The following is a 24800-nucleotide window of genomic DNA, read 5'->3' as shown; positions in this document are numbered from 1 at the left end:
GCTGGAACCCGAGGCCAAGCCAACCTCTCAAGCACAGGTTCACTTCTAGGGCGGAGATGTTCCTTCTCTTCACGTGCTTTGGTGACACTGCAGGGTTACCTGCCGTTGGTGGCAGGACAAAACCTTCAGCCCCGTTTGAAATGCGCAGAAGTCTTCCTGTTGGCCAGCCAAAGCCAGTCCCCTGAATTACTAAATACCATTTTGTATTTTATCTTTGTATTTTATTTTTTTATCTTTTTATTTTTTATTTATTATACTGTAAATTACAATACGATTTTGGACTAGGCAGCTGGGTTTGGCCTGGCTGCAAAGGCTGCTGGGGGAGATGGATATGTAAAAGCCAGCCAAGGGATGTATTTGGTCTGTAACATCTGTATCTGTCGGCGTGCTCAACCCTCGTGTCAACAGTTACGCTGTTTAATATGTCAGTATCTGAAATGGAAAAAGGGCTTTTTTCTTTCCTCCTTCGGGCGCATCTGAAATAGGGAAGTAAAACCCAAACCAGGCGCTGCCCGCTTTCCCCCCGTGCTCCGCGCAGCTCCTCCGGCCGCTGCTGTGCTGGGAAGCGGCTGAGCGGAGCCTGCCCGCTGGAGAAGAGGGGCTGTTGTGCGCCGGGTCTGCTGCTCGGAGGAGAGGAGGACGGGGCTGTGCTTTGGTGTGCTGCGTCTGGAGGTACCCATGGCTCTCCAGGGTGGGTGTCCCCACCGCTGAGGCAGGCTCAGCAAAACCTTGGACCATGTAACAAGGTACAGTTCCCTTGGTTGATAATAGGATGATGCATAAGTAATTGTATGGTGTAAGATTAGCAGAGGAATTAATTCTGTGTTCTTGATGCTGGCGTGCGGTGCCAGCCCAGCTGCCCGTTCCCGCTGCGGTTCTGCAGGTGCTGTGGAGATCACTCTGGGGCGGCTTTCTCCGTCGGGACGCGGCTGTCGGTGCCTGCGGCTCCATGGCCGCTCTGGTGTCAGCCTGTTTCTGTCTGTTCAAGGCTTCTGCTGTCCTGCATGCGTGAGGTCCATGCTGCGGTGGGCTGTGGCAGGAGACATCCGTCTCGGACTGGAACGGGCTGCCCAGGGAGGCTGTGGAGTCTCCTTCTCTGGAGATATTCAAGACCCGCCTGGACAAGGTCCTGTGCAGCCTGCTCTGGGTGACCCTGCTTCGGCAGGAGGGTTGGACTGGATGACCCACAGAGGTCCCTTCCAACCCCTACCATTCTGTGATTCTGTGATTGCTCCGCGCTTGGAGCATCCGTACGTCAGCTCTGAAAGTTCTTGGTGAGCTGAGGACCCAAGCCTGGAACAGGCACTGCGCGCAGGGGGTCTGGGAAAGACGGGAGAAAAGCTGGCCTGCAATGCGGAGAAGGGAAGGGCTTCCACCATGGGAGGCTGGTGGAGGGTGGGAGGAGGGCTGGAGACGCGCATACGGAGCCCACCAAGGCAGGAGGGCAGCTGCCTGCCGCTGCGCCGTGGGGAACGGCCACAGGACATACGGCATCCCCTCGCGCGGTGCCGATGTGAAGGGTCTCGGGGAGGACTTCCAGGGAGCAGGAGGAGACTCCTGGGGACGCAGACGCGTAGGAAGGCACCCGGTTCCTCGCGGGTAGCGTGCGCATCCATCCCCAGCCCTCCTCCCCCTCTCCACGCCGTGCCGCGCGTCCTCGGTCTCCTGAAGCAGCCGTGTCCAGTCCGGCGGCGGTCGGAGGAGCGGGTTCGCCAAGCGCTAACGGCCAGCGCTGCCGTGCCGGCGCTGGGTCGGTGTTCGCTCTGCCGGCTCCCCTGCTCGCACACGGGTCAGGGTCCACCACTTCGGGCTGTAACCTCAGAAACCAAGCCCTGATGCCCAGCCAGCTTGCAGAGAGCTCCCAAAAAGGGCGCGGGGGGTCAGCTGCAAGGGCGCTGGCTGCCGAGGCGCTGGTGCTCCGTCCGCTTGAGGTGGCTGCAGAGAGCGGCCCGACGGAGATCCAGACACGAGAAGGCTTTGCACACACAGCCCAGAGGGAGAGGAACCTCAGAACTGGGGCGGGCTTCTTATTTTTACCCGGCACTTTGGGGAAAGAAATTGAAAATGCTTGTTCCTAACAGACTTCAGAAAATATTCATCTCGCTGATGTGGGTTTTTTTAACGAGTGATTTCTATATTTAATAACTTCAGAAGGAGGAAGAAAATTTCGGAGAAGATGACTTGTAAAAGTATTTCCCTTGGTGACACACAACCAGGCCTGAGTGTGTGTTGGGCAGCTTAAGGAAGAGCTTTTATCGGAGCACTATCGATTCCTCACTGTGCCATGGGTGCGGTACGGCTTCATTCTCAGATGGGTGGGGGTAGGTGTGGAAGTACGTGGGTTTGTTAGGTGTCCTGGAGAGAGACACGCATTTCAGGGGCAGCAGAAGAAACTCGGCTGAATCATCCTGATTCTTGAAAATAACAAATGAAAAGACCAGTGAAATGCAAATTAATAATGGCAAAATAGCGTGAGAGGGCTTTCCTAGGCTGCGCTGTCATTTTTCAAGGAGGAATGGCTCTAAACTAAAAGAGGGCAGATTTAGATGAGATATGAGGAAGAAATTCTTCCCCATGAGGGTGGTGAGGCCCTGGCCCAGGCTGCCCAGAGAAGCTGTGGCTGCCCCCTCCCTGGCAGGGCTCAAGGCCAGGTTGGATGGAGCTCTGAGCACCCTGGGCTGGTGGAAGATGTCCCTGCTGATGGCAGGGGGGTTGGAACCAGACGAGCTTTCAGGTCCCTTCCAACCCAAACCATCCTGTGACTCTATGATTCTGTATTGGAGTGTAGCAGCTTCTCCTACATGAGAGGAGATACTCTAAGGAGCAAACCCAGGGCTTGGGGACTCTCTGCCAGTTCTCAGCTCCTATGAGACTATGGTGACATTCCCAAATAAAAATCTTAAAAACGTGTCCCTTAAAAACAAGTGAGTAACTTTAACCTAAAGCTTGACCTGAGCCAGATCAGAAGTCAGCCTTGTTTAAAGTTCAGTGGACTTTAAGCCTGGAGCTTTTCCCTTTTGAGCTTGGATCGGATGTTGAGCAGTGGGAAGAAATGGCCTTGTCTGGCACCAGTTGGGCATGTGCTAGAGATGGCCTGAGACCCCCCTCGCAGCCCCGGGCACCGTGCGGGACGTCACGGCGCGTGAGGTCGCTGCTGCGTGGAACCACCCCTCCTTGCTTTAAAGCAGGTGGGCAATATGTGTGTCCCCCCTCACCGGGCATCGCGTGGGTCCCCCCCAGCTGCTGGCAGCCACACGGAGCATCTCGGATGGGTTCCGGCGGGTTCCTCGTCTGCACGGGAGCGGGTCCGCTGCCGGGGTGCGGGTGGCTTTGGCTCTTGGGCTTACGCGTGCAGCCCATGGAGGCCCGTTACGGTGAGAGGTGGCTGTAGGTAGCGTTTGCAGCCTCGTCTCGGAGGCAAGCCTGGCAGTGTTCTGCACCTTCTCCCTGCTTGGGAAGGGTTTGTTTCGGCTGGACGTCAAGCGTTTGATGCTGCGGCGCAGTTTCCTTCCTTGGGGCTGGGGGAAGCCCCAGTGAAAGACTTTGGCCTTCTGTGTCTGGGCTGTGGAGATCGTACTGGAAAGAGCTGGGTGGATCTGGGGGTTAGGCTTCCTCAGAGAGAGTGGTGCAGCGTAGGTTGAATTAGCGTTGAAGCTGGGGGCTCCTACTTCAGTGATGTGCTTTGGGTCAAGAGCGTGCCGTTGGCCCAGACCTGCTGATCACCCCGCACGTGCGGTGTTTCCATCGATACCGGGAAGCAGTTTCTGATCAAAGAGGGTTTGAGTCAAGCGAAACCCAGCCAAAAGAAGCTTTCCAAGAATGGTCTAACATCTGGTGGTTGCACCAGCTGCTTGGCTTGCTGCGTTTCCCAGCAGCAGGACACCAACAGAAGCCGTAAGGAACACCCCCTCCCACCCCTCTGGTTTTTCACATGTGCTTTTTTGAGCTTCCCTTTAGGATTTACTCGCTGAAGAAGATGAAGTCGGGGTTGGCAGTACGATGAAATGGCTGACCTGAGGACAGAGCTGACTGATACCATGAAATGCTGGAAGAACTTCAATATTTAAACGGAACCAATTTGTGATGTTACAAAAAGAAAAACTGCAGTGCAGATAATCTCAGGTTTCTCTTGGGGCATGACCTCTGTGAATGAACGCTGTGAAGTGTGTGCTCATCTCGGGGCCCTCCAGCTCTTGTGTGCTAGGAAAGGACTCCGTTTTTAGCAGTTATGCTTGGAAAACAAGGTGGGGGTAAGGAGTGGAGTGTTGCAACTACTAATGGAAATTATTGGTGGGTGAGAATGACCACTTCTGAAGCCATCTGTCCTAGGCATGGCAGATGCCCGACTTCTATGTTTGGTGGGGGTTTCCTTCATGAAAGAAGTCGTCTACTGTCTTCGTGGCCAGGTGGCACTGAGTGGATGGGAAGGGAGCTGCGTGCTCGTGTGCAGGAGTTGAGCTCTTGGCAGAGATGTCCTCCTGATGCCCTCCTGCCGTGTCTCCTCATCCCTCCTCCCGTGTCACATCCCTCCTCCCGTGTCACATCCCTCCTCCCGTGTCACATCCCTCCTCCCACATCTCCTGATGCCCTCCTCCCACGTCTCCTCCTCCCGCATCTCATCCCTCCTCCCAGCGACGTGCTGGCTGGTCTTGGGAGGAGGCAGGGGGGATCTTTCATTGCTCCAAGAGGCTTGGGGAGCTTTTTTAGGTCAGACAGGAGCCCTCTAGGACTGTTGAAATGTGTTGTTCTAAAAGCAGTGCGAGGGCCAATACTGAATGGAGGAGATACAAAAACGTCTGGGGCCCACTCTGCTCCTTTAGGGAGTAACTTCTGTTTTTGTTGGAATTATCTGCCTCAATCTCTTCCTCCGTGCTGGAAGTTGCTACCTGGCTTTGATGCAAACCACATTTCTGCAGAGATTCCTTGCTTGCCTCGCCTTTTCCCCCGCTGTCCCAGCCACCGCGTTCTCGGTCTCGTGCAGCTGGTGGGGCACCGCGCAGCGAGCCCTGCGCTCGGTGGGATGGCACAAACGCCCGCTGCACGGAGTTTCTGCGCCCTGAAATAGCAGAGGGGAGAGAGCAGGCTGCTTCAAGGGGAGCCCTGTGGCTCAGATCCGTGGTGGACCCATCTGGCTGCCATCTGCAAGCTCTGCTGCTGGGCTTGCCTCCGAAGTGCCGACCATGGGGAGCGAGTGATGTGTTTGGGGACGGGAGCCGGACGCTGCTTTCCAGGCTTTACGCCTGGGTTTCTGGTAGAGGAAAAAGCAGGCTAATAACACTTGGAGATATTAATAATGTGGAGAAAGACTAAAATGGCCTTTGTTGCCTTTTTGGCCTCTCTGAACCTCAGTCAACTTTAAGTGTGTTTCAGTTTCACAAGCACGGTGTTTTCCTCTCTCCAGCAGCTGTGTGGCTTTGTTGTGCTTCAGATCACTTCATACCATGCCCGTAACGACACCGATCCATCACTGGGGTGCTGCCAGGGTGGGTTGGTGTGGGAGAAAAGGGGCTTTATGTGGGTAGGTTTTACCTGGCACCGCGGAGCTGCCGGGTGCGTGGCATGCTCTGGTTGGGAGCTCCTGGCTGGAGCCCGTGCTGGGTTGTGCCAGGTCCTCCGTCCCACCAAAGGGTGGGCATTGCACGCCGTCCTGCGAGAGGCACCTCTTTGCTCGGTGAAGCGTTCTCCGTCCTGGAGCCTGAGGCAGAGGACGTAGCCTTGGGTTTGGGTTGGAGGTACCGTCGGACCTGTTGTCCTTTCCTAAGGGTCTGGGGGGGGATGCTAAGGGAAGAAAAGAGCAAGGAGGTTTGAACTGAAGGCTTTAGCAGGAGGGTTTCGTTAATGTTTTCTGTTTTATGAAAGAGGGTAGATTTAGACTAGATATAAGGAAGAAAATCTTCACTGTGAGGGTGGTGAAGCCCTGGCCCAGGTTGCCCGGAGAAGCTGTGGCTGCCCCCTCCCTGGCAGGGTTCAAGGCCAGGTTGGATGGAGCTCTGAGCACCCTGGGCTGGTGGAAGGGGTCCCTGCCCACGGCAGGGGCTGGCGGAACAAGATCACGTGTAAGGTCCCTTCCAACCCAAACCATCCTATGGTTCTAAATACATATGTGAACCTTTGAGGGAGGGAGAGCGTCCCAAGCTCTTTAAATGTCTTTAAATATATCTAGGCGCCCAGATTTGTGCTACACATTTATGTTGCCTGTGATTTATAAAACCAAATTTTACTCGGGCAAGGTCACAGAATCACGGAATCACAGAATAGTAGGGGTTGGAAGGGACCTCTGTGGGTCCCTCAGTCCAACCCTCCTGCTGAAGCAGGGTCACCTACAGCAGGCTGCACAGGACCTTGTCCAGGTGGGTCTTGAATATCTCCAGAGAAGGAGACTCCACAGCCTCCCTGGGCAGCCTGGGCCAGGGCTCCATCACCCTCAGAGGGAAGAAGTTCTTCCTCATGTTCAGACGGAACTTCCTGTGCCTCAGTTTGTGCCCATTGCCCCTTGTCCTGTCACTGGGCACCACTGAAAAGAGCTTGGCCCCATCCTCCTGACCCCCACCCTGCAGATATTTAGAGGCATTTATAAGGTCCCCTCGCAGCCTTCTCTTCTCCAGGCTGAACAAGCCCAGCTCCCTCAGCCTCTCCTCGTAGGGGAGATGTTCCAGTCCCCTCCTCATCCTCGTAGCCCTCCACTGGACTCTCTCCAGTAGCTCCTCATCTTTCTTGAACTGGGGAGCCCAGAACTGGACACAGTACTCTAGATGAGGCCTCCCCAGGGCAGTGTAGAGGGGAAGGAGAACCTCCCTCGTCCTGCTGGTCACACTCTTCTTGATGCACCCCAGGATCCCATTGGCTTTCTTGGCAGCCAGGGCACACTGCTGGCTCATGGTTAACCTGTCGTCCACCAGGACACCCAGGTCCCTCTCCGCAGAGCTGTTGTGGGCTTGCTGATGGCAGATGCGTCTGGAACGATGCTGCGAGAGGGTGGTGTCACCAGGTGACTAAATCAGGCTTGTGTTTAAAAACCAGAGCAGCACTCGCTGTTCTTAATGCCTGAAGTTTGTAACGTGTTTTTTTCCACCTCCTTTTCTGTCAGAGAGGAAATAGTTAACTGTAATTTTGATGTCCCAGAATCAGAATCACAGAATGGTAGGGGTTGGAAGGGACCTCTGTGGGTCATCTAGTCCCGTTTGTCTTCCATGCCTCAAGTTCCGTGCATAGAAGGGAACTGTTTTGATTTTTGCCAGGTAAGTAGTTGAAGTGCTTGTTAATTTTTCTTACCATTTCTCTGAGAGTTACTTGCTTTGATGGGCTCTAATGAGTGTTCATTCTAATATTCTCTTTACGGTGGTCAGGATGTGCCGTGCCTCTTTTTCTTAGCACCTGATGCTTTTTGACGAACGCCCTTGGCATCTGTACATCTCCCCTTATAAAACTGTGAATTTCTTGGTGAAAACCGATTTATTTTAAGCAGAACGCAAGGGGTGTCGTGCTTAATGGAGGGGTTTGGCTAGCGCTTTCTGAAGTCGGTGGCCAGAGCTCCCACGGGACCGCTGTCCTCCAGCGAAGGCGGTGTGGTGGGACGCTGCCGCCGAGCGCCAGCCCTGGCAGCCCTGGCAGGGACGAGCGCCGGGTGGGAAGGGGAGAACCCGATCTCAGGAGTGCTGCTGGCCCGAGAACTAGCAAGGGGAGGTGCAGAGGTGTGCGGTGCATTTCGCTGTCTAAATTGAATTTGATTCTTGTCTGAGCAAGTCGTAAAGAGTTACTGCGTTGTGCTTAGGGAGACGGAAAGGCATCGTGGCCACCTGCCAGAGCCTGGTGCCAGAGAAATGTGCTCCTGACGGGCGGCATGGCGGCCGCTGGCACAAAGGGTGTTCGCTGTCCTGGGGCCATGAAATACCGATGACAGGTCTTGGCGCGCGGTGGTGTTTGTAGAGGCACGAAGGGTTGGCCTGCCGCACGCTGCTAATTGAAAATAGAGAAGGGCTCCCCGCTCATTTCGAAAGATAAATCACAGAATAGTAGGGGTTGGAAGGGACCTCTGTGGGTCACCCAGCCCAACCCTCCTGCTGAAGCAGGGTCACCTACAGCAGGCTGCACAGGACCTTGTCCAGGCGGGTCTGGAATATCTCCAGAGAAGGAGACTCCACAGCCTCCCTGGGCAGCCTGGGCCAGGGCTCCGTCACCCTCAGAGGGAAGAAGTTCTTCCTCGGGTTCAGCTGGAGCTTCCTCTGCTTCAGTTTGTGCCCGCTGCCCCTTGTCCTGTCGCTGGGCACCACTGAACAGAGTCTGGCCCCATCCTCCTGACCCCCACCCTGCAGATATTTAGAGGCATTTATAAGGTCCCCTCTCAGCCTTCTCTTCTTCAGGCTGAACAAGCCCAGTTCCCTCAACCTCTCCTCGTAGGGGAGATGTTCCAGTCCCCTCACCATCCTCGTAGCCCTCCGCTGGACTCTCTCCAGTAGCTCCTCATCTTTCTTGAACTGGGGAGCCCAGAACTGGACAGAGTACTCCAGATGGGGCCTCACCAGGGCAGAGTAGAGGGGAAGGAGAACCTCCCTCGTCCTGCTGGCCACACTCTTCTTGATGCACCCCAGGATCCCATTGGCTTTCTTGGCAGCCAGGGCACACTGCTGGCTCATGGTTAACCTGTCGTCCACCAGGACACCCAGGTCCCTCTCCGCAGAGCTGCAATCCAGCAGGTCCGTCCCAAGCCTGTACTGGTGCATGGGGTTGTTCCTCCCCAGGTGCAGGACCCTGCACTTGGCTTTGTTGAACCTCATCAGGTTCCTCTCTGCCCAGCTTTCCAGCCTATCCAGGTCACGCTGAATGGCAGCACAGCCTTCTGGTGTATCTACCACACCTCCCAGTTTGGTGTCATCAGCAAACTTGCTGAGGGTACATTCTAACTCTTCATCCAGGTCGTTGATGAAGAAGTTAATGCCGCAGAGGAACACGTGGTGGGGGGGAACGAAGGAGGGGTTGGTTTGATTCGAAGGTGTAATGTTCTGTGTAAAGTGAGTAGTCCTAAATGAGTGCTCGCACCCTGGTCTTTAAAGCTGGGGGGGGGGAATTTTGGTGGTTTCAGCGTGGGAACAGTTATGATAAAGCTGACTGATCCTGAAAACCTCGCTTGTAAAGTCCTGGCGCTGGGGGTCCGGGGGCGCGAGGAGAAGCGGTGCTTTTGGGAATTGGTGCTGTTCATGCGTGGTATGAGGCACTTTCCTTCCTCTTCTTCAATTTGGGCCTGAAACTGGCAATTTTAGAAGCTGACAGGTTTGTTGCCAGCAGTGGTCTCCAGGTACCTTGCTGAGTGAGGCTGCCGTGGGCACGTCCCCGTCGTGGAATGGCTTCTGTGTTGAATGCACTCTGGAAGCTCCCGTGGTGGCTGGCCGGCCGCATCCAAGCGGGAGCACGCTGCCCGAGCCCGGGGCTTACAACCGTAGAATCATTAAGGTTGGAAAAGACCTCTAAGATCATCAAGTCCAACCATCACCCCATCACCACCCTGCCTGCTAAACCATGTCCTGAAGTGCCACATCTACACAGTTTTTGAACCCCTCCAGGGACGGGGACTCCCCCACTGCCCTGGGCAGCCTGGTCCAAGGCCTGACCAGGTGCATGAAGGTGGAAGGAGAATTTAACTCTTAAGACAGGAAAAAATAATTCTCACAGCAGACCGTGGTGGAGAATACCATGCACGTGTTTCTTTACTGTAAGAGCGGTCAGGCGTTGGACCAGGCTGCCCAGGGCAGTGGTGGAGTCCCCATCCCTGGAGGGGTTCAAAACATGTGTGGGTCTGGCAGTTGGGGACATGGTTTAGCAGGCGTGGGGTTGTTGGGTTGATGGTTGGACTTGATGATCTTAGAGGTCTTTTCCAACCTTAGTGATTCTATGGTTCTAGGACCCTGCAGGAGCCCATCTCTCCCGTAGCCGGCAGGGTCAGGAACTGTTACTGCTGGTCCCGGGTGATGGGTAGGGCTGGTGGCTTTGCAGCAGTAGAAGGGACGCCATTTGGTGTTACCTGCTTTCCTGGCAGTGTTGGAGTGGAGGGTGGCAGTGCGATAACGCTCGTCGGCGCTGAAGGTCATCCCTCTGCGGCTGTCAGTCCCTGGACAGGTGGGCAGGGGGACAGGAGGACCGTCCCCATCAGGGTCACCGGCTGGTAGGGCGGCGTGGCCGTGCCGCAGCCCCGTCTGCTGCATCCCTCCCTTCCGCTCGCGGTGCGTCGGTGTTGACGGCGCTCCTTGGCTCTCGGTGTCCTGTTCTCCTGGAGGGTTTTCTTCAGCGGTGACAGCAGTGTGTTTTTCCTGGCACACGCAGGGATTTTTAATGCAGGCAGGACTAATGGAATAATTTATTTCAGTAGCAAGTGACTTGTATAACTGCTCCTCGACGCGTCAACTGAAATGCAACCGCGTTCCTCACTTAAAATGCTTCTTCTCCTCATTCTCCACCTAAAAATTCCCCATTCTCCACTTCTTTTTGTTCTGTTCGGTGGCATGAGAAGCACTTACCTGGATGTATGCCTCATCAGATGTTTTATTTTCACAGCACGGTGATGTTTTGGAAAAAAACCAAGAATTTCTAAAAGTGAGGCTTCACTGTTTATGTATTTAGAAAACTGAAATACATGTAGTTGAATTAACGGGCCAGGTTAAATAAAATATCAGGGAGATCTTCTGAAACTCAGCTCCAGAGGGGCAGATCTTTAGCTTGAACAGCTGTATTATCACCTCTCATCTGATGTAGTGAGTATATGAAAAATATAGTTTATTCATTTGCAAAATGGCATGACCGTAGTTGGTTTTGTATTATAAAGGCTCCTGATAATTCCCACCCCTCCCACCTCCAGGACAGGAATAGGGAATTTTAAGAGCAGATGTGGATTCAAGGTTACTTTTCGAATCCCATTTTTTTTCTCCTCTGTGGCTTCCTTGGGTATGTTGTTTGGTTTCGTGTGGAGGGATTCCTGCCCTACACCTTCCTGCCTTTCCTCCTTAGGTGTCCTTTTTTCACACATGGTGACGTGAACTCGTTTGCCGCCGCCGCTCTCGTCACAGGCGCTTTGCGGAGCCTGCTGGGTGGAGGAAAGGGTTCATACCCAGAATTTACAGAAGAAAAGAAAACCAAACCCGAGCTGAAAGGTGTAGTTGCAGTGCAAAATGTTCATTTTGCATAAAAGCATTCAAGGATACTCCCGCAGAAGCTGGAAATGAAGCTTTGCTGCTCTGTGTTCAGGCACGGCGGAGTTCTGGGTGCAGGTGGAAATGCAGAAATGAAGGAAACCTGGAAAGAACGGTAAATGCTCTAGGTTTAAATACGAAAATGTCATCACATTGCCCAAAAAAGCCCGAGGAACTACTTACTGAAGTGAAAAGCTCTTGTGCGTACGTTAGAGGCAGGAGGACTGCGGGTGGAGGGTGCTGATGCGTGAAGGGAGAGACTAAGGGAAGGCGTGGTGGTGGACGCGTCCCTGCTCCTGCCCGTCCCCAGGGGCTGTGGCTCGGAAATCGCCGTTTAAATTCAATGTTTTTAGGCGTGGGACCTGTTCGCTGCAGGCCCCGACCCCGCGGCGTGGAAGGTGGCGAGCGGGGTGCGGTGTTTCGGAGGGACTCTGGTGGGTGGGATCCGGTGCATCAGACTGGAGAACATAATAAAAATAACCGCCACCTGTGGAACGTGTAAGAGTGACCGGAGGAGCCTCCTCGTCCGTTCGCAGAAGGCGATCGCGTTTCAAACCTCTCTGCTTGCTTCCTCTTCTCTCATTTTCAGAAGTTAGCAAGCCTGGAGGGAGGGGAAACGGCGCGCTTGAGCTTTCAGGTTTTTGGTGAGATTGCTCACGGAGAGCCTCGGGGGAACTGGTTGAGGGAACTGGGCTTGTTCAGCCTGAAGAAGAGAAGGCTGCGAGGGGACCTTATAAATGCCTACAAATATCTGCAGGGTGGGTGTCAGGAGGATGGGGCCAAGCTCTTTTCAGTGGTGCCCAGTGACAGGACAAGGGGCAATGGGCACAAACTGAGGCACAGGAAGTTCCGTCTGAACACGAGGAAGAACTTCTTCCCTCTGAGGGTGCCAGAGCCCTGGCCCAGGCTGCCCAGGGAGGCTGTGGAGTCTCCTTCTCTGGAGATATTCAAGACCCGCCTGGACAAGGTCCTGTGCGGCCTGCTGTAGGTGACCCTGCTTCGGCAGGAGGGTTGGACTAGATGACCCACAGAGGTCCCTTCCAACCCCTACTATTCTGTGATTCTGTGATTCTGTGAAAAGACCCAAAGCTGTCGTGGGATGAGAAGGTCCCCGTCCTGGGTTAGCGACTGCCGGGTGGGTAGGGACCCACGCGCGCAGGTTTCCCAGCATTGCGGGGGTCCCGCAGGGGTTTGCTGCGAGATCTCCACCGTGGAGCAGCGGCAGCGGGTCTGCGGAGGAGAGGAGGAGGAGGGCTGGGCTTGGCTTGGCGTTGGCTGCGGAGGGACCCGAGGAAGCGCTGAGCAGCTGCAGGGGGTCCCGGGCGGCTGGGCAGCGTGGTGGCAGAGAAGCTGATGCTACCAGGGGTAGGACAACGCTCTTTAGCTGTATTTTATTCCTCCGCCCTGAGCTGGGGACAGCTCTCGGTGAGTCAGTGCTGCTTGCAAAACAGCCTGAAGTCACCACCGGCAGCCGAGAGCTGCAGCTCGGGGCTTGGCAGCGGTCCGGAGGGGAAGCAGAAGTGGAGGAAGCTTTGGAAGGGGAACAAAGCCACCCCACCGTTGTGCTGCTGCCGGGCCACGTGGCCCCAGCGTGTGCAGCCGGGCTGTGCCGGCCTCGAGGGACGTCCGCGCGCTGCCGGGGACGCCGGCCGAGCCCATCAGAGGTACAGGAAAGCGGCGCTGCCAGGAGCGAGGGGGGCTCGCGGGGTTCAGCCTGGGGCAGCGGGGCTGGGAGAGGTGCGACCGATGCGCGACGGCAGGAGGATCGCCCTCGGCTCCTTCATGCCGGATCGCTTGCCGGGGAGAGGAGGGGTTGCCGCTGCGCCCTGTGCCGCTGCAGAGCTCCTTGCCTCAGGCGCTTCGGGAAATGCGGGTGGAGCTGGTGGCACGGCGTGTTGGACGCTGTGTTGATGTGTTTGTCTGTACTTGGGTGGTTTCTCGGTGTCTGCTGTCGGTCGCCGTGGGAGAGCGGTACGGGCTTGATGGACTCGTCGTTTAACGGGGTGAAGGCGCCGTCGTTAGCGGTCTCGGGGTAGATCCGCTGTGGGCTGCCTGCTCTCCCCGGGTGGACGCAGTCCCTGGGGCGCGAGAGGAGGCAGGGCTGTCGCACTCACCCGTGCGTGGAGGGTTGGGACCCGAGTCCGGTGAGATACTCGGACCATGAAGGTGAAGTGTAGGAGTGCGTGGGCAGGATATAAGTCCCCGAGTGCCTCGCTGATGCTGCATCGCTCGCTCCTTCTCGGCGCGGGATGGATTTACCCGCGGAGGACGTGCTGTGTGGGGTCAGCCTGCCAGCCGGCACCCGCAGCTGCCTCGGGCGCCGGGGTTCCAGAAGGCAGCTGCTATTTGTTGAAGTATTTTTGTAGGATCGGGGAATTTTTTTAGTCTTTTCTCTCTTGGTACTCAGAGCTGAGACCTTGTGCTTTGCGTAGGTGAGAAGTTTCCGTCACCGCCAGAAGAGCACGTTTGTACTAACGGCTGCAATACGGAGCGCACGCTTGAGAGGGACCCCATGTTGGGACACTACTTGGGCAAATAAAATAAATTTCTATCCTGTTTCAGTAGTAGCAATAATAAAACTGGACAGCAATGAGCCCCTGGTGAGCAAAAGGTACCTGGAAATGTTGTGGCTCTGCTAAAACGTACTTGCTTGCAGAACCTACTTCACCAGCTTACAAACCAAAGCGGAATCACAGAATCACAGAATGGTGGGGGTTGGAAGGGACCTCTGTGGGTCATCGAGCCCAACCCTCAGTAGCTGCCGGCGTTGCGGCGGCACGCGCGGTCAGCAGCGGCGGGGGTCCCGCTGTGCTGGGTGCTGGCGGGGAGGTTGCCGGGATCCGTTGTGCGGCCCGGGGAGGAGAGGAGGTGGTGTGGCTCGCTGGGCATCCTCTGCTGGGGCGTCCCGGCAGGAGCCTGCAGCGAGCCGTACGGTTGTCACACCGCGATGAACCTGCCGCTCCGCTGGAACATCCCAGCCGTGGGAGGCAAAAGCTGGTGGTGCCGAGACGCGCCTGCTGCCAGCTACACCTGGAAACCCCTCGGGAGAGGTTTCTGAAGGTAAAAGCGCGGCAGATCCGCGGGGCTCTGCTCGGCGGGGCAGCTCCGGGTGGGGAGGCTCCGTCCTGCCCACGGTTTGCTGTCTCCTGCCTTCCCGTGGCTCTGTTCTGAGCCCTCGCGGGAGGAGAGCGCGGCGATGTGAGGCATCCCCTCCTGCCAGCCCCTTCCCCGGGCTGCCCACCTCTGCGTCTGAGGCCACGCTGGCCACACAGACTGCGGCGTGCCTGGCTAGCGCTTGCTGCTCAAGGAAACGAAGGGTGGGATGGTCTGCCAAGGCAGGGGAAACTCTTTTGGTAAAAGCTAGAATTACCTGCGCTTCTTGAATCTTTAGTGGTGGTGTTTTTTAAGGACTGGAGGTACAACAGTGTTTGCTTTTTGCTTGTGGGGTGGTCTGTAAGAAAACAAGTCAAGTTCCGTGATAGAGTTAAAACAAAATGTAAGTAGTCAGCATTAGGACGCTTTAATAATTTAGTATTTAATCCTGTGAAGGGTAGCATTTGTAATTTAGCTTATGTGGCATTGTACTGACTCAGAGTTCCTGCAAAAGCGAGCTGCTTCTTGAATTGTATGATACTGTGAAATCTCCCTTTCGCTTGCCGTGTTTGCGTCGTAAAGCTGTACGGTCAGAAATCCCTTTGGTTTGTGCAGACCTGTGGATTAAGATGTATGTCATAAAGCAGCTTTTCATACGGCTCGCTTCCAACAGCGGGGAACCTCTGCTGCCCCTGCCCTGGAGAAGGAGTGCGTGAATCGCCCAAGAACAGGCAGTAAGATATTTCCCTAGGAAAAGTTAGCTTTTTCTTTCCTTTTCCGTGGTGTTAAGCATCGGCACTGGGATTTTGCCTCCGCTGTGTGGTGGGCGTATCGGCTGCTCGGTGTCGACTGTGGGTCTGGTGGGAGCACGGGGCAGGCAGCCTGCGACCCGGCTCCTGCTTTAGCTGGGAGTAGGTTTCAGACTAAGAAGGAAGGTCAGGAGATGGCCATTTTGAGTGGGCATTTAACCGTCTAAAAGGCTTACGTGGTGTCAGTGTGTTTGCTGCTAGGGCTTCCATGCCTGGGTAACGGCTTTCGTGGGACCACAGGGCTTACGTGGGAAAGTGCTTGCTCATCCCCAGAACCACGAGGTACTTCCATAACAGGGTTTGTTTTTTTTTCCCCACTCTTTTCTTTGTTTTGCAGGTGTTTCTTGAACTCTTCAGTGCGTCACAGAACTGTTGTGTTTTGGGATACCCCGCTTAAACCCTCGGAAGAAAACCTGCCAACAGCCAAGAATGACTTGAGCTGGAGAGCTGCGGCTTTATCCACCAGGTAGCGTGTTGGCAGCTCGCTGGCTCCGCAGTACCACAGCTTGCTTTCGGCAAGTCGCTCACGGAGGGGGTTGTCCCTAGGGTCTCTCTAGGCCGGGTAGCATCTGCATATGTGTGTCTCCTGGGGAGCGCTGGGGTGGCTGGTGTATCTACACGGCTTCCGTGCTCTTGGATGCATCCCGGAGCAGCGAAGCAACCAGCTGCCCCCCTGTCCTCCGTGGTCCCTGTGCCGCTGACGAGGGGTTTCTCCCTCGGCGTACGCTGCCTGCACCGGCCCCTTGCGCTGCCTCGGTGGAGCTGCCCTCTGGGCCCTCCTGCTGTTGAGTTGCCCCCTGTCATGGCACGGTGGGAGGTGGTGGTAGAGTGAAAGAGGACAGGCAGTGCTGTGCAACACGGTCTGGCTGTGCTTTCTCCAGGGGTGACGTACCTCGAGTAATGTTTAGCAAAGTGCATTTATGAACCCAAGCGTGCCTGAAACCCTGCTGTGGATTAATTGGCTCCCAGCAATTAGCTGTTCGGTGAGGCTCGGCGCTGGGGGTGCGCTCAGCCCACTGGAGCTCGCAGGAGTTTCCCGTGAGGTCCCCGAGCGTGTCAGTGCTGGCGAAGCTCCTGGCGTTTGTGAGCTTGCGGCTTTTGCTTCAACAGTTACACGCCTCGTTATGTGCTTCGTTAGCGTCCGTGCCTGTGGTTGGGTAGCAGCCCGGTTCTGGAAATGCTGGTGGTGGGGTTTGGATGTTGGCGGGCTGGGTGGGAGCCGGAGGAGAGCAGGGCGGAGGCTCGCGCTGCCGCTGGTGTGGCACTGGCTGTGCTAAGCTTGGCCGTCACCGGCGGAGGGGAATGGAAGAAAGGTTTGAGTGGCAGCGGCCTCGAATCACCGTTACGCAGCGCGGTGGCTCGTAGCCAGCTCAGGTCTTTCCATTTGGTGTTTGAGGGGGTGGGCTTTAAAATGAGACCTTGAAATTTTAAAATTACCCCCAAGTTCTCCCTCTTCCCTCCCGTTGCCCACATACCGATGTTTATAACTTTGTATTACACGCGTGCCTGTGCCCGCAGCCCTGACTGAGACGTGTTCCTCTCTGCAGGACCAGCCTCCTGCCTGGGGCTCGGAGTCCCGTCCGGATGCACCGTGCACTATGGTTCACATCAATGTCTTGAAAAAGTTCGTGTGTGTTCTCGTGGTGGTGCTGGTCGCTCTGACCGTTTGCCTGTGGAGAGAGACAAGAAGAAGCTACTATGTTCCTTTCAAGACTGAGTACGATGATTTGCAGGTTCGCAGGACTTCTGAAAAATGGAACCCACTTAAATCACAGGGCCTCTTCCATGAAGCAGCCAGTGAGTTGGGTCAGATACCCAAGGCTTGGTTTAGTCACCACAACAAAGTAAAAGGCAGCACCTCTGGAACCGCCGAGAAGTCCAGGAAAGCAGCAGGCTCTCTGAAGGTGTGGGATAAGGACAGTTCATCCAGAAATCTCATCCCCAGGCTGCAGAAGGTCAGAAAAAACTACCTGTCCATGAACAAGTACGATGTGACCTACACCGGGAAGAGGAACGCTGCTAAACTCAGCCCGGAGGAGCTGCTCTGCCAGCTACGGGACAGGGTGAACGTGACCATGATCCAGGGCTCGGAGGGTCCTTTCGATACCCCTGAATGGCAGCAGTACCTGCCAGGGAGGAGCCTCAATGAGACGGTGGGCCACCTGGGTCGCTGTGCCGTCGTGTCCTCAGCGGGGTCGCTGAAATCATCTCGTTTGGGACAAGAGATAGGTTGGTATCTTTCTGTTAGCGGGAAGTCAAAAGACACTGGTTTATAACTTACGCTGAGTAGAAGACCTGCTGTCATGCTCATTCTCTCTGGTGCGGTCACAAAGGGGTTTAACGTAAGTTGAAATATTATCCTCAAACTTCTGCTGAAGTTACTGAACGTTACAGCCTAGGAGGAGATGGGAGCGATGATCAGATACTCTCTTCCCTTCCGAGTGCGTGTGCTGCGCAGCGTAGGCTGCCTTGTGATGCCCAGGACCACAGGGCCTGTGAGCCTTAGACCTGGGTGGGCCAACACGGACAAGCCCCGAGGGAGTGGAGGGGTTGGGCTGAGCTGAGAGGACGTGACGTATGGGCAGGTAGTTCTGTTCCAGCGCGTCCTTTTGATTTTCACGATCGCGTTGGCATCACTGGAGGGGAGCACCAATGCTGGATACCACAGAGAGTTCTTAGGTCTTCAGGTGTTTGTTTCATGGGAGGGTTTGGGGTGGGTTGTCCGAAAACTTTTCATTCAGAAAGACCTCTTAGAGATGAAGTAAAGGAAAAGACTAAAGGGGAAGAAACTGCACTGGACACAGCCCTGAGCAGCCTGCTGTAGTCGGCCCAGCGTGGAGCAGAGGGGCTGGGCACAGGCAGTCTGCAGAAGTCCCTTCCAAACTCAGCCACGCTGCAGTTCTTGCTTGTGGCGTTCCAAAAGTGGCACTGCTTCGGTCTGAACCGTAAGGCAGTGGCTCAGTTGGAGTGGCCCGGAAGACAACGGAAAAACTTTACAGGGCTTTGCTGAATTTCTTCATTAGACAAAGCTTGGTGGTGCTTTGCAAAGCCTTATCTGGCCATATTCATCTGAGGTTAATGCATTAATTAATAAATGCCGAAGCATGGGTCTTGTACGGTGGATTATAGAGAAGGATGTTTTGATCCTGAAGCATGTTGTGTCTGTAAGAAAGCAGCACGCAGGGGAACGCTTCCGCCTTCAACTCAGGATTCTGAGTCTGGCAGAAGGTCCTCCCGTGTCTGCAGTTCCCTCGGCTTTCTTCGTTAACTGTTGTCTGAGGCTCGGTGAAGACTCATGCTGTGCTAAACTGCAGCTGCGCTGGAGGAGAAGTTTTAAAGCCTAGGAGCTTTCACTCCGAGGGAAACTGGTTGCAGACTTCGGTGTGTTCGTAAGTCGTGTGTCGGATCAGTCCCTCAAACAAGCAGATGGATAGCTTTTAATACATTATGCATGGACAACTTGGGCAAGGCCTTCAGAACCGTGGTCCCTGGATGCTCGTGGGAGGGTCAGGGGTTTGTTCTGGTGCTCGCTCAGAAGTTCTCCACCAAACTCCTCTTGCTCCACAGGGCAGGTGGGTAGGCACTAGGATGAGGTTGAACAGTGTGAAGTGTGTTAAAATGCTATGAGAGATGCGGTGAAGAAGATAACAGCAGTAGGAGTCCAGATAGTGTTGTCTCCTGGTGAGGATTACGGGTGGGAGCTGGCTGATGTAGTTGTTTCCACCTCTTAGGAGGGTTTGAGGCCAGGGGGGCCAGGACGTGGGAAGCCAACTCTGACATTTCCTTTGATGGCCTGTCTTGGCCTGTTGGGGTGCTTCCTGAAGTTCAGTAGCTAAAGGTTTCTGCTGAACTGACCTGCTGTCAAACACGCTGCCCTGAGACAGCGGCCTTGTATCCCAGGGCGTCCCTGTTAGATGCCCACGTACTGATGGAACTGCTTGCTCCTCAGTCAGAGCCGAGGGTGGTGGTCACGGCATGTCAGGATGCACTGCCGTTGTTTTCTGTTGTTCAGTTTTGGGCCCCTCACAGCAAGAAGGACATGGAGGTGCTGGAGCATGTCCAGAGAAGAGCAAGGAGGCTGGTGAAGGGTCTGGAGAACCAGTCTGATGAGGAGCAGCTGAGGGAACTGGGCTGTTCAGTCTGGAGAAGAGGAGGCTGAGGGGGGACCTTATCACTCTCTACGACTGCCTGACAGGAGGGGGTAGTGAGGGGAGAGTTGGTCTCGTCCTGTCGCTGGTTACCTGGGAGAAGAGAGGCAATGGCCTCAAGTTGCGTCAGGGGAGGTTCAGATTGGATATTGGGAAAACCTTCTTTACTGAAAGAGTGGTCAGGTGTTGGCCCAGGCTGCCCAGGGCAGTGGTGGAGTCCCCATCCCTGGAGGGGTTCAAAAAACCCGTGGATGTGGCACTTCAGGACATGGCTTGGTAGGCATGGTGGTGTTGGGCGGACAGTTGGACTTTGTGATCTTAGAGGTTGCTTCCAACCTTAATGGCTCTACGATTCCACGCGTGCGCTGGATTCGGAACCAGAGCAGCTGAGACGTGCGGTGGGCTGTGTCCGGCTGCGGCACAGCCGAGAGGACGTCGGGTGTGGAAAGCCATTTCGTTGCTCCCACGGCCGGTCTCTCAGCCTGTCCCCAAACGGAAGCACCAGCTTGTGGCAGATCTCAAGGGGTGGGTGCTGGAAAGGTCACTGTGTGCTGTGCCCGAGGCGAATGCCGTGAACCCCCGCTGGTGTCCCTGCCTTGCGTTCAGGAGTATTCAGGGTATTTATGCGTGGTGTTCGCTCAGTTTTGACCTGACATATTTCCATGTAGGAGAAGCCGTGGTTTTGTTGGAGGAAGGTGCTGGAAGGGTACAACATCTGACAGGCTTAAGCTGGAGCTGTGGCGTAGGTGGGCACAGCAGACAGCTGAATGGTTATTCCTGAACTGAGCAGCAAATACTTGTTCTGTGGAATCGCGTTACAGAATCAAACGAGCCGTTGGTCACTGTGAGGACTCTTGGTCTTGCTGGAGGTTACGAATTGCCGGTGAAGAATCTGTGATGGGAAACACCGAGTGCAGCACAACCACCTGGAGACGGAGCGCTGCAGGAGCCAGCTGAGTGCCCTTTTTAGCGGCCAGCGTAGGGCAGAGTAACGCTGGGTATCTGGCCGAAGTTGTCTGGGGAAATGGTGACCCTTACTGCTCTGGTGGAAGGTAGGATGCGGAGTTAAGGGTCTGCGGTGGTAACTGCAGAGCTGCTTCTCCACGTGGGCGTGTTTTCTCCGGAAACATCGCCTTTCTGGGCTTTGTGCTGCTTTGGAAGGGCTCTGAGCAAGATCCACTTGTCTATGAGAATAAAGTAGCTGGGAAAGCAGTCTTTGCTGCCAGTGGTTGCTGACCCTCCAGCATCGCTTGTGAGAACACCCCTGTTTTCAGTAAAACGATCCCGAAAAGAGCTGGTTCTGGACCAGGCGAGCTCTCCTGCCCTGGCTGTGGGCTCGGCACATCTCCGCGGACCCGGCCAAGCTGTCGTGTGGCCTCAGCACGAAGGCAGGGCAGCCGGTCCTGCTCCTGCGGCTGAGCACCCCCGGTCACGTAAAAGGTTTCCCCTCCAGATCTCGCCAGGGGTGTGGAGAAGCCGGGGCGAGGGGCACGAGTGCCCTCGGTGCCGCGGCGGCAGCCTGGCTGGCCGTGCCGGGGCGGAGGAATGCTGTGCTGCTGCCTTACGAGGTGATGCCAGCGGAGGACAACGCAGCGAGTCCCGAGGCGTGTAACAGCCTGTGCCTGGTAAACGCACAGCGATGGCTTTATTCCGGTGAGGTGGGAGGCACGCCGGCGGGCTGAAGCCACCTTCGGTTTCCACCGTGGTCGTTACACGTGTTCCTCAGGCCGGTCAGCCTCCAAGCTGCAAGAGAGGATGCGGACTTGCCGTTATTTCCCAGTTCCTTCGTTTGCAGCCAGCCACGTGGTAGATTAATTGCATCTCGGTCTGTCTCCCGGTGCAGTGTTTGCCCAGGTGAGGCCTCATCTGGAGTACTGTGTCCAGTTCTGGGCTCCCCAGTTCAAGAAAGATGAGGAGCTACTGGAGAGAGTCCAGCGGAGGGCTACGAGGATGGTGAGGGGACTGGAGCATCTCCCCTACGAGGAGAGGTTGAGGGAACTGGGCTTGTTCAGCCTGAAGAAGAGAAGGCTGCGAGGGGACCTTATAAATGCCTACAAATATCTGCAGGGTGGGTGTCAGGAGGATGGGGCCAAGCTCTTTTCAGTGGTGCCCAGCGACAGGACAAGGGGCAATGGGCACAAACTGAGGCACAGGAAGTTCTGTCTGAACATGAGGAAGAACTTCTTCCCTCTGAGGGTGACGGAGCACTGGAACAGGCTGCCCAGGGAGGCTGTGGAGTCTCCTTCTCTGGAGATATTCCAGACCCGCCTGGACAAGGTCCTGTGCAGCCTGCTCTGGGTGACCCTGCTTCGGCAGGGGGGTTGGACTAGATGACCCACGGAGGTCCCTTCCAACCCCTACTATTCTGTGATTCTGTGATTCTGAGAGGGAGAGGGAGGGAGACGCCGCGCTCCTCCGTGCGGGGCAAACGCTGGGGCTGCGCGCTCAGCCTGCCGGCGGATCGTGTTTTTAAGAAGAGGATTTTTTGATTGTGAAATTGGACTAACAACTTCTTCCAGTGCCTGGAGGGGCCGACAGGAAGGATGGAGAGGGGCTTTTCACAAGGGGGTGCAGGGATAGGACAAGGGGGAACGGCTCTAAACTAACAGAGGGCAGACTTAGGTGAGATAGGAGGAAGAAATTCTTCCCCATGTGGGTGGTGAGGCCCTGGCCCAGGCTGCCCAGAGAAGCTGTGGCTGCCCCCTCCCTGGCAGGGTTCAAGGCCAGGTTGGATGGAGCTCTGAGCACCCTGGGCTGGTGGAAGATGTCCCTGCTGATGGCAGGGGGGTTGGAACCAGACGAGCTTTAAGGTCCCTTCCAACCCAAACCATTCTGTGGTTCTGTGATTCTGCAGAACCTGGCTTGGCACTGCTGGATGTTACATGGAAGGTCTCCAGGGACTAGCCAGGCCGTGTAGAAGTGCGGGTGGATAACCTGTTGCACATCTCTTCTGTAACCCAAGAAATCGGTTTTCACTCTCTCTCGCTTTCAGACAGCCACGATGCCGTCTTGCGATTCAATGCGGCTCCTGTCAAGGGGTTTCAGGAGGACGTGGGGCAGAAGACAACGATTCGCCTGGTGAACTCGCAGGTAGGTCTGCCGAACGCGTGCCGGACGGGGCGACTGGCGGAGCTGCGTACCTGCCCCGTGCCGCCTGGGAGCTGAGCGGCCGCCTGGAATCACAACATCCACGGGGCTTCTCGCTTCGTCTGCTGCTGGGAGGTCTTGAAAATGAATCTGGGGAGGACAGGGCTTTCCACCCAAGTTCTCCTGTCCCTAGCAGATAGCTGCAGGGTGGGCACATCCTTCCTTGTAGCGGAGGGCAGTTGGTAAATCATTTCCCTGTAGCCGAGATACGTTCTGAGGTTACTAAATCAGCGTGTGCTAGTGAACCTGCAGCAGCCTGCTTGCGACTTACAGTAAGCACAAGGTAATTTGATTTTTGGCTCGGCTCGAAGCCTGTTTCTAAGCAGGGGAATGGCAGCTGCACGCTTGCCGCTGTGCTTTGGGAGGGTGAGGTGGGAGCAGAGCTGCGGATGAGCTGACGCTGCCCAGCAAGCCGAGGTGTCTCAGGAGGGGGGTTGTGCCTGCCCCAGAGGTGGGCGTGAAGAGTGGAGGAGGCTTATCTGGTGTTTAATAAAAGAACAATACTTTTCTGCCCAGCAATGTCAGACTCTGTAGATAACACATTAACTGGGGTTGTCAAATGGCTGGGGCTGTTTAGTCTGGAGAAGAGGAGCTGGGGAGGGACCTTCTCGCTCTCTACAGCTACCTGAAGGGAGGTTGTAGCAAGGTGGGTGCTGGTCTCTTCTCCCAGGTAACCAGCGATAGGATGAGAGGCAATGGCCTCAAGTTGCATCAGGGGAAGTTTAGGTTGGATATTAGGAAAAATTTCTTTATTGAAAGAGTGGTCAGGCGTTGGACCAGGCTGCCCAGGGCGGTGGGGGAGTCCCCATCCCTGGAGGGGTTCAACAAACGTGTGGATGTGGCACTTCAGGACATGGTTTAGCAGGCATGGTGGTGTTGGGGTGACGGTTGGACCTGATGATCTGAGAGGTCTTTTCCAACCTTAATGATTCTGTGGTTCTATGAATTGGCAAGGGACCCACCTTGAAAGCTGTAGCCTGCATGCAGGCGGGAGCGGGCAGGGGCTGGGGCGGCTGTCGGAGGGTTCAGGACCTCATTGCAGAGCACAGCAGAAAGCACCTTTTAACGCAGGGCGTCACTTAACGGGTTAAATTCTCCTTGACTCTTCGAGAGCTCTTTCCAGGCCTGAGGCTCTCCCTCTGCTTACTGTCTTTGGATGTCAGTCAGCTTTGCGCAGACCCTCAGTGGGTAGGACCCGTCTCCAGCAGGGTCAGTAAGCTACCGTCCAGGAGCCGCGAGAGCCACGACAGAGACTGCCGCTGCTCTAGGTACATCTGGAGAGTGTTTGCACCCCGCTTCCGTACAGCTGTTACCCCGCACGCTTGTCCTTTGGGGTTTGTTTTTGGGGGGGGGTGGAATTTTCGAGCGCAGACACGCAGAGAGAAGAGGAAACCGGAGTGGCATGAGCCAAAAAAGGCAGTTTCCTTTCCTCACCCCAAAGCGGAGAATTGCAGGCATGGCCTTTTCTGATCCGCTCCTGTGCGAGGGGTCCGTGGGTGCTGCCACGTGGCAGGGGCTGCAGTTTCTGCGAGCAGCAGCAGGAGCTTGCCCGTCCTCTCCAACGGCAGGACGTGGAGCTAGCTTGTGACCGGTTTCCCTGGGTCGCTTGGTGTGTCCTCTCCAGTACGTTCTTGCTTCTCGTGCGAGTGCTGTTGCTGCCTCTTTGTGCTCGTGGGTCTCGCCGTCGCCCCTCGCCGCCGTGCTCCGTTCTGCTGCCTGGCCCCGTGTCGGTTCCCCCGCGTCGCGCTGCCCGTCGCATGCGGGACAGCTTGTCCTTCCCGAACCGGTCTGTTTTCGGCTGACAGATCTGGCTGCTGACGTCCTCCTTCCTCTGCCCTGCTTGACCTCTCCGTTTTTTTTTATCTTCCCCTTCTGCGTGTGTTTGTCGGGTGTCAGACAGGCGCTCTCACTGCAGAGAGCTTTCTCTGGAGGATGTGCCCTTTGCCAAACTTACTGTGACACCAAGTCGTGTACCAGCAAAACCACGTACGTGGGCTGTGTGAGCCCAGGGCTGTCTGCACAGGGAGGAGGGTAACCGTGTGCCGGCACAGCTGTAATCACAGAATCCCAGCATGGTCGGGGTTGGCAGGGCCCTCTGTGGGTCACCCAGTCCAACCCCCTGCTGAAGCAGGGTCACCTACAGTAGGCTGTGGAGGACCTTGTCCAGGCGGGGCTTGAATATCTCCAGACCCTCCGTGGGGATGCTGCTGGTTTGGACCAGGCGTGGTTACGGCCATGTCCTTACCGTGCTCCTGTTCTCCCTGCGGATCAGCCAGCGGCCGGCGGGGACGTTTTTCGTCTGCCACCGTCCCCTCTGAAGGGAGGCACCGGCTTAGAAAACCTGGGTTACAGGGAGAGCGAAACTGTGGTGGTATTTGGAGGCTGAAGCTGACCCAGAAGGCAGCGTTGGTCCAGCTGCTGAGCAG

General features: G+C 55.8%; 1 protein-coding gene across 9 annotated transcripts in view; it reads left to right on the top strand.

Moving 5' to 3' along the window:
- ST6GAL1 (ST6 beta-galactoside alpha-2,6-sialyltransferase 1) overlaps positions 1–24800 on the top strand; it is a 45559-nt gene that overhangs the window by 12926 nt on the left and 7833 nt on the right. For 8 of the 9 annotated variants that reach the window (XM_075417543.1, XM_075417548.1, XM_075417545.1 and 5 more), the window contains 3 exons: positions 15417–15545; positions 16627–17308; positions 22220–22317. In XM_075417543.1, the coding sequence (XP_075273658.1) occupies positions 16678–17308; positions 22220–22317 (729 nt within the window). In that variant the 5' untranslated portion in view covers positions 15417–15545; positions 16627–16677. Of the gene's footprint in view, positions 1–670; positions 747–15416; positions 15546–16626; positions 17309–22219; positions 22318–24800 lie in introns of those variants that run through there. The other variant, XM_009932334.2, reaches the window with a different exon arrangement.

Source organism: Opisthocomus hoazin, chromosome 4 (assembly GCF_030867145.1).
Source record: "Opisthocomus hoazin isolate bOpiHoa1 chromosome 4, bOpiHoa1.hap1, whole genome shotgun sequence".
NCBI lineage: Eukaryota > Metazoa > Chordata > Aves > Opisthocomiformes > Opisthocomidae > Opisthocomus > Opisthocomus hoazin.
Note: the sequence above shows the minus strand (reverse complement) of the source record. Positions and strands in the feature narration are given on the sequence as shown.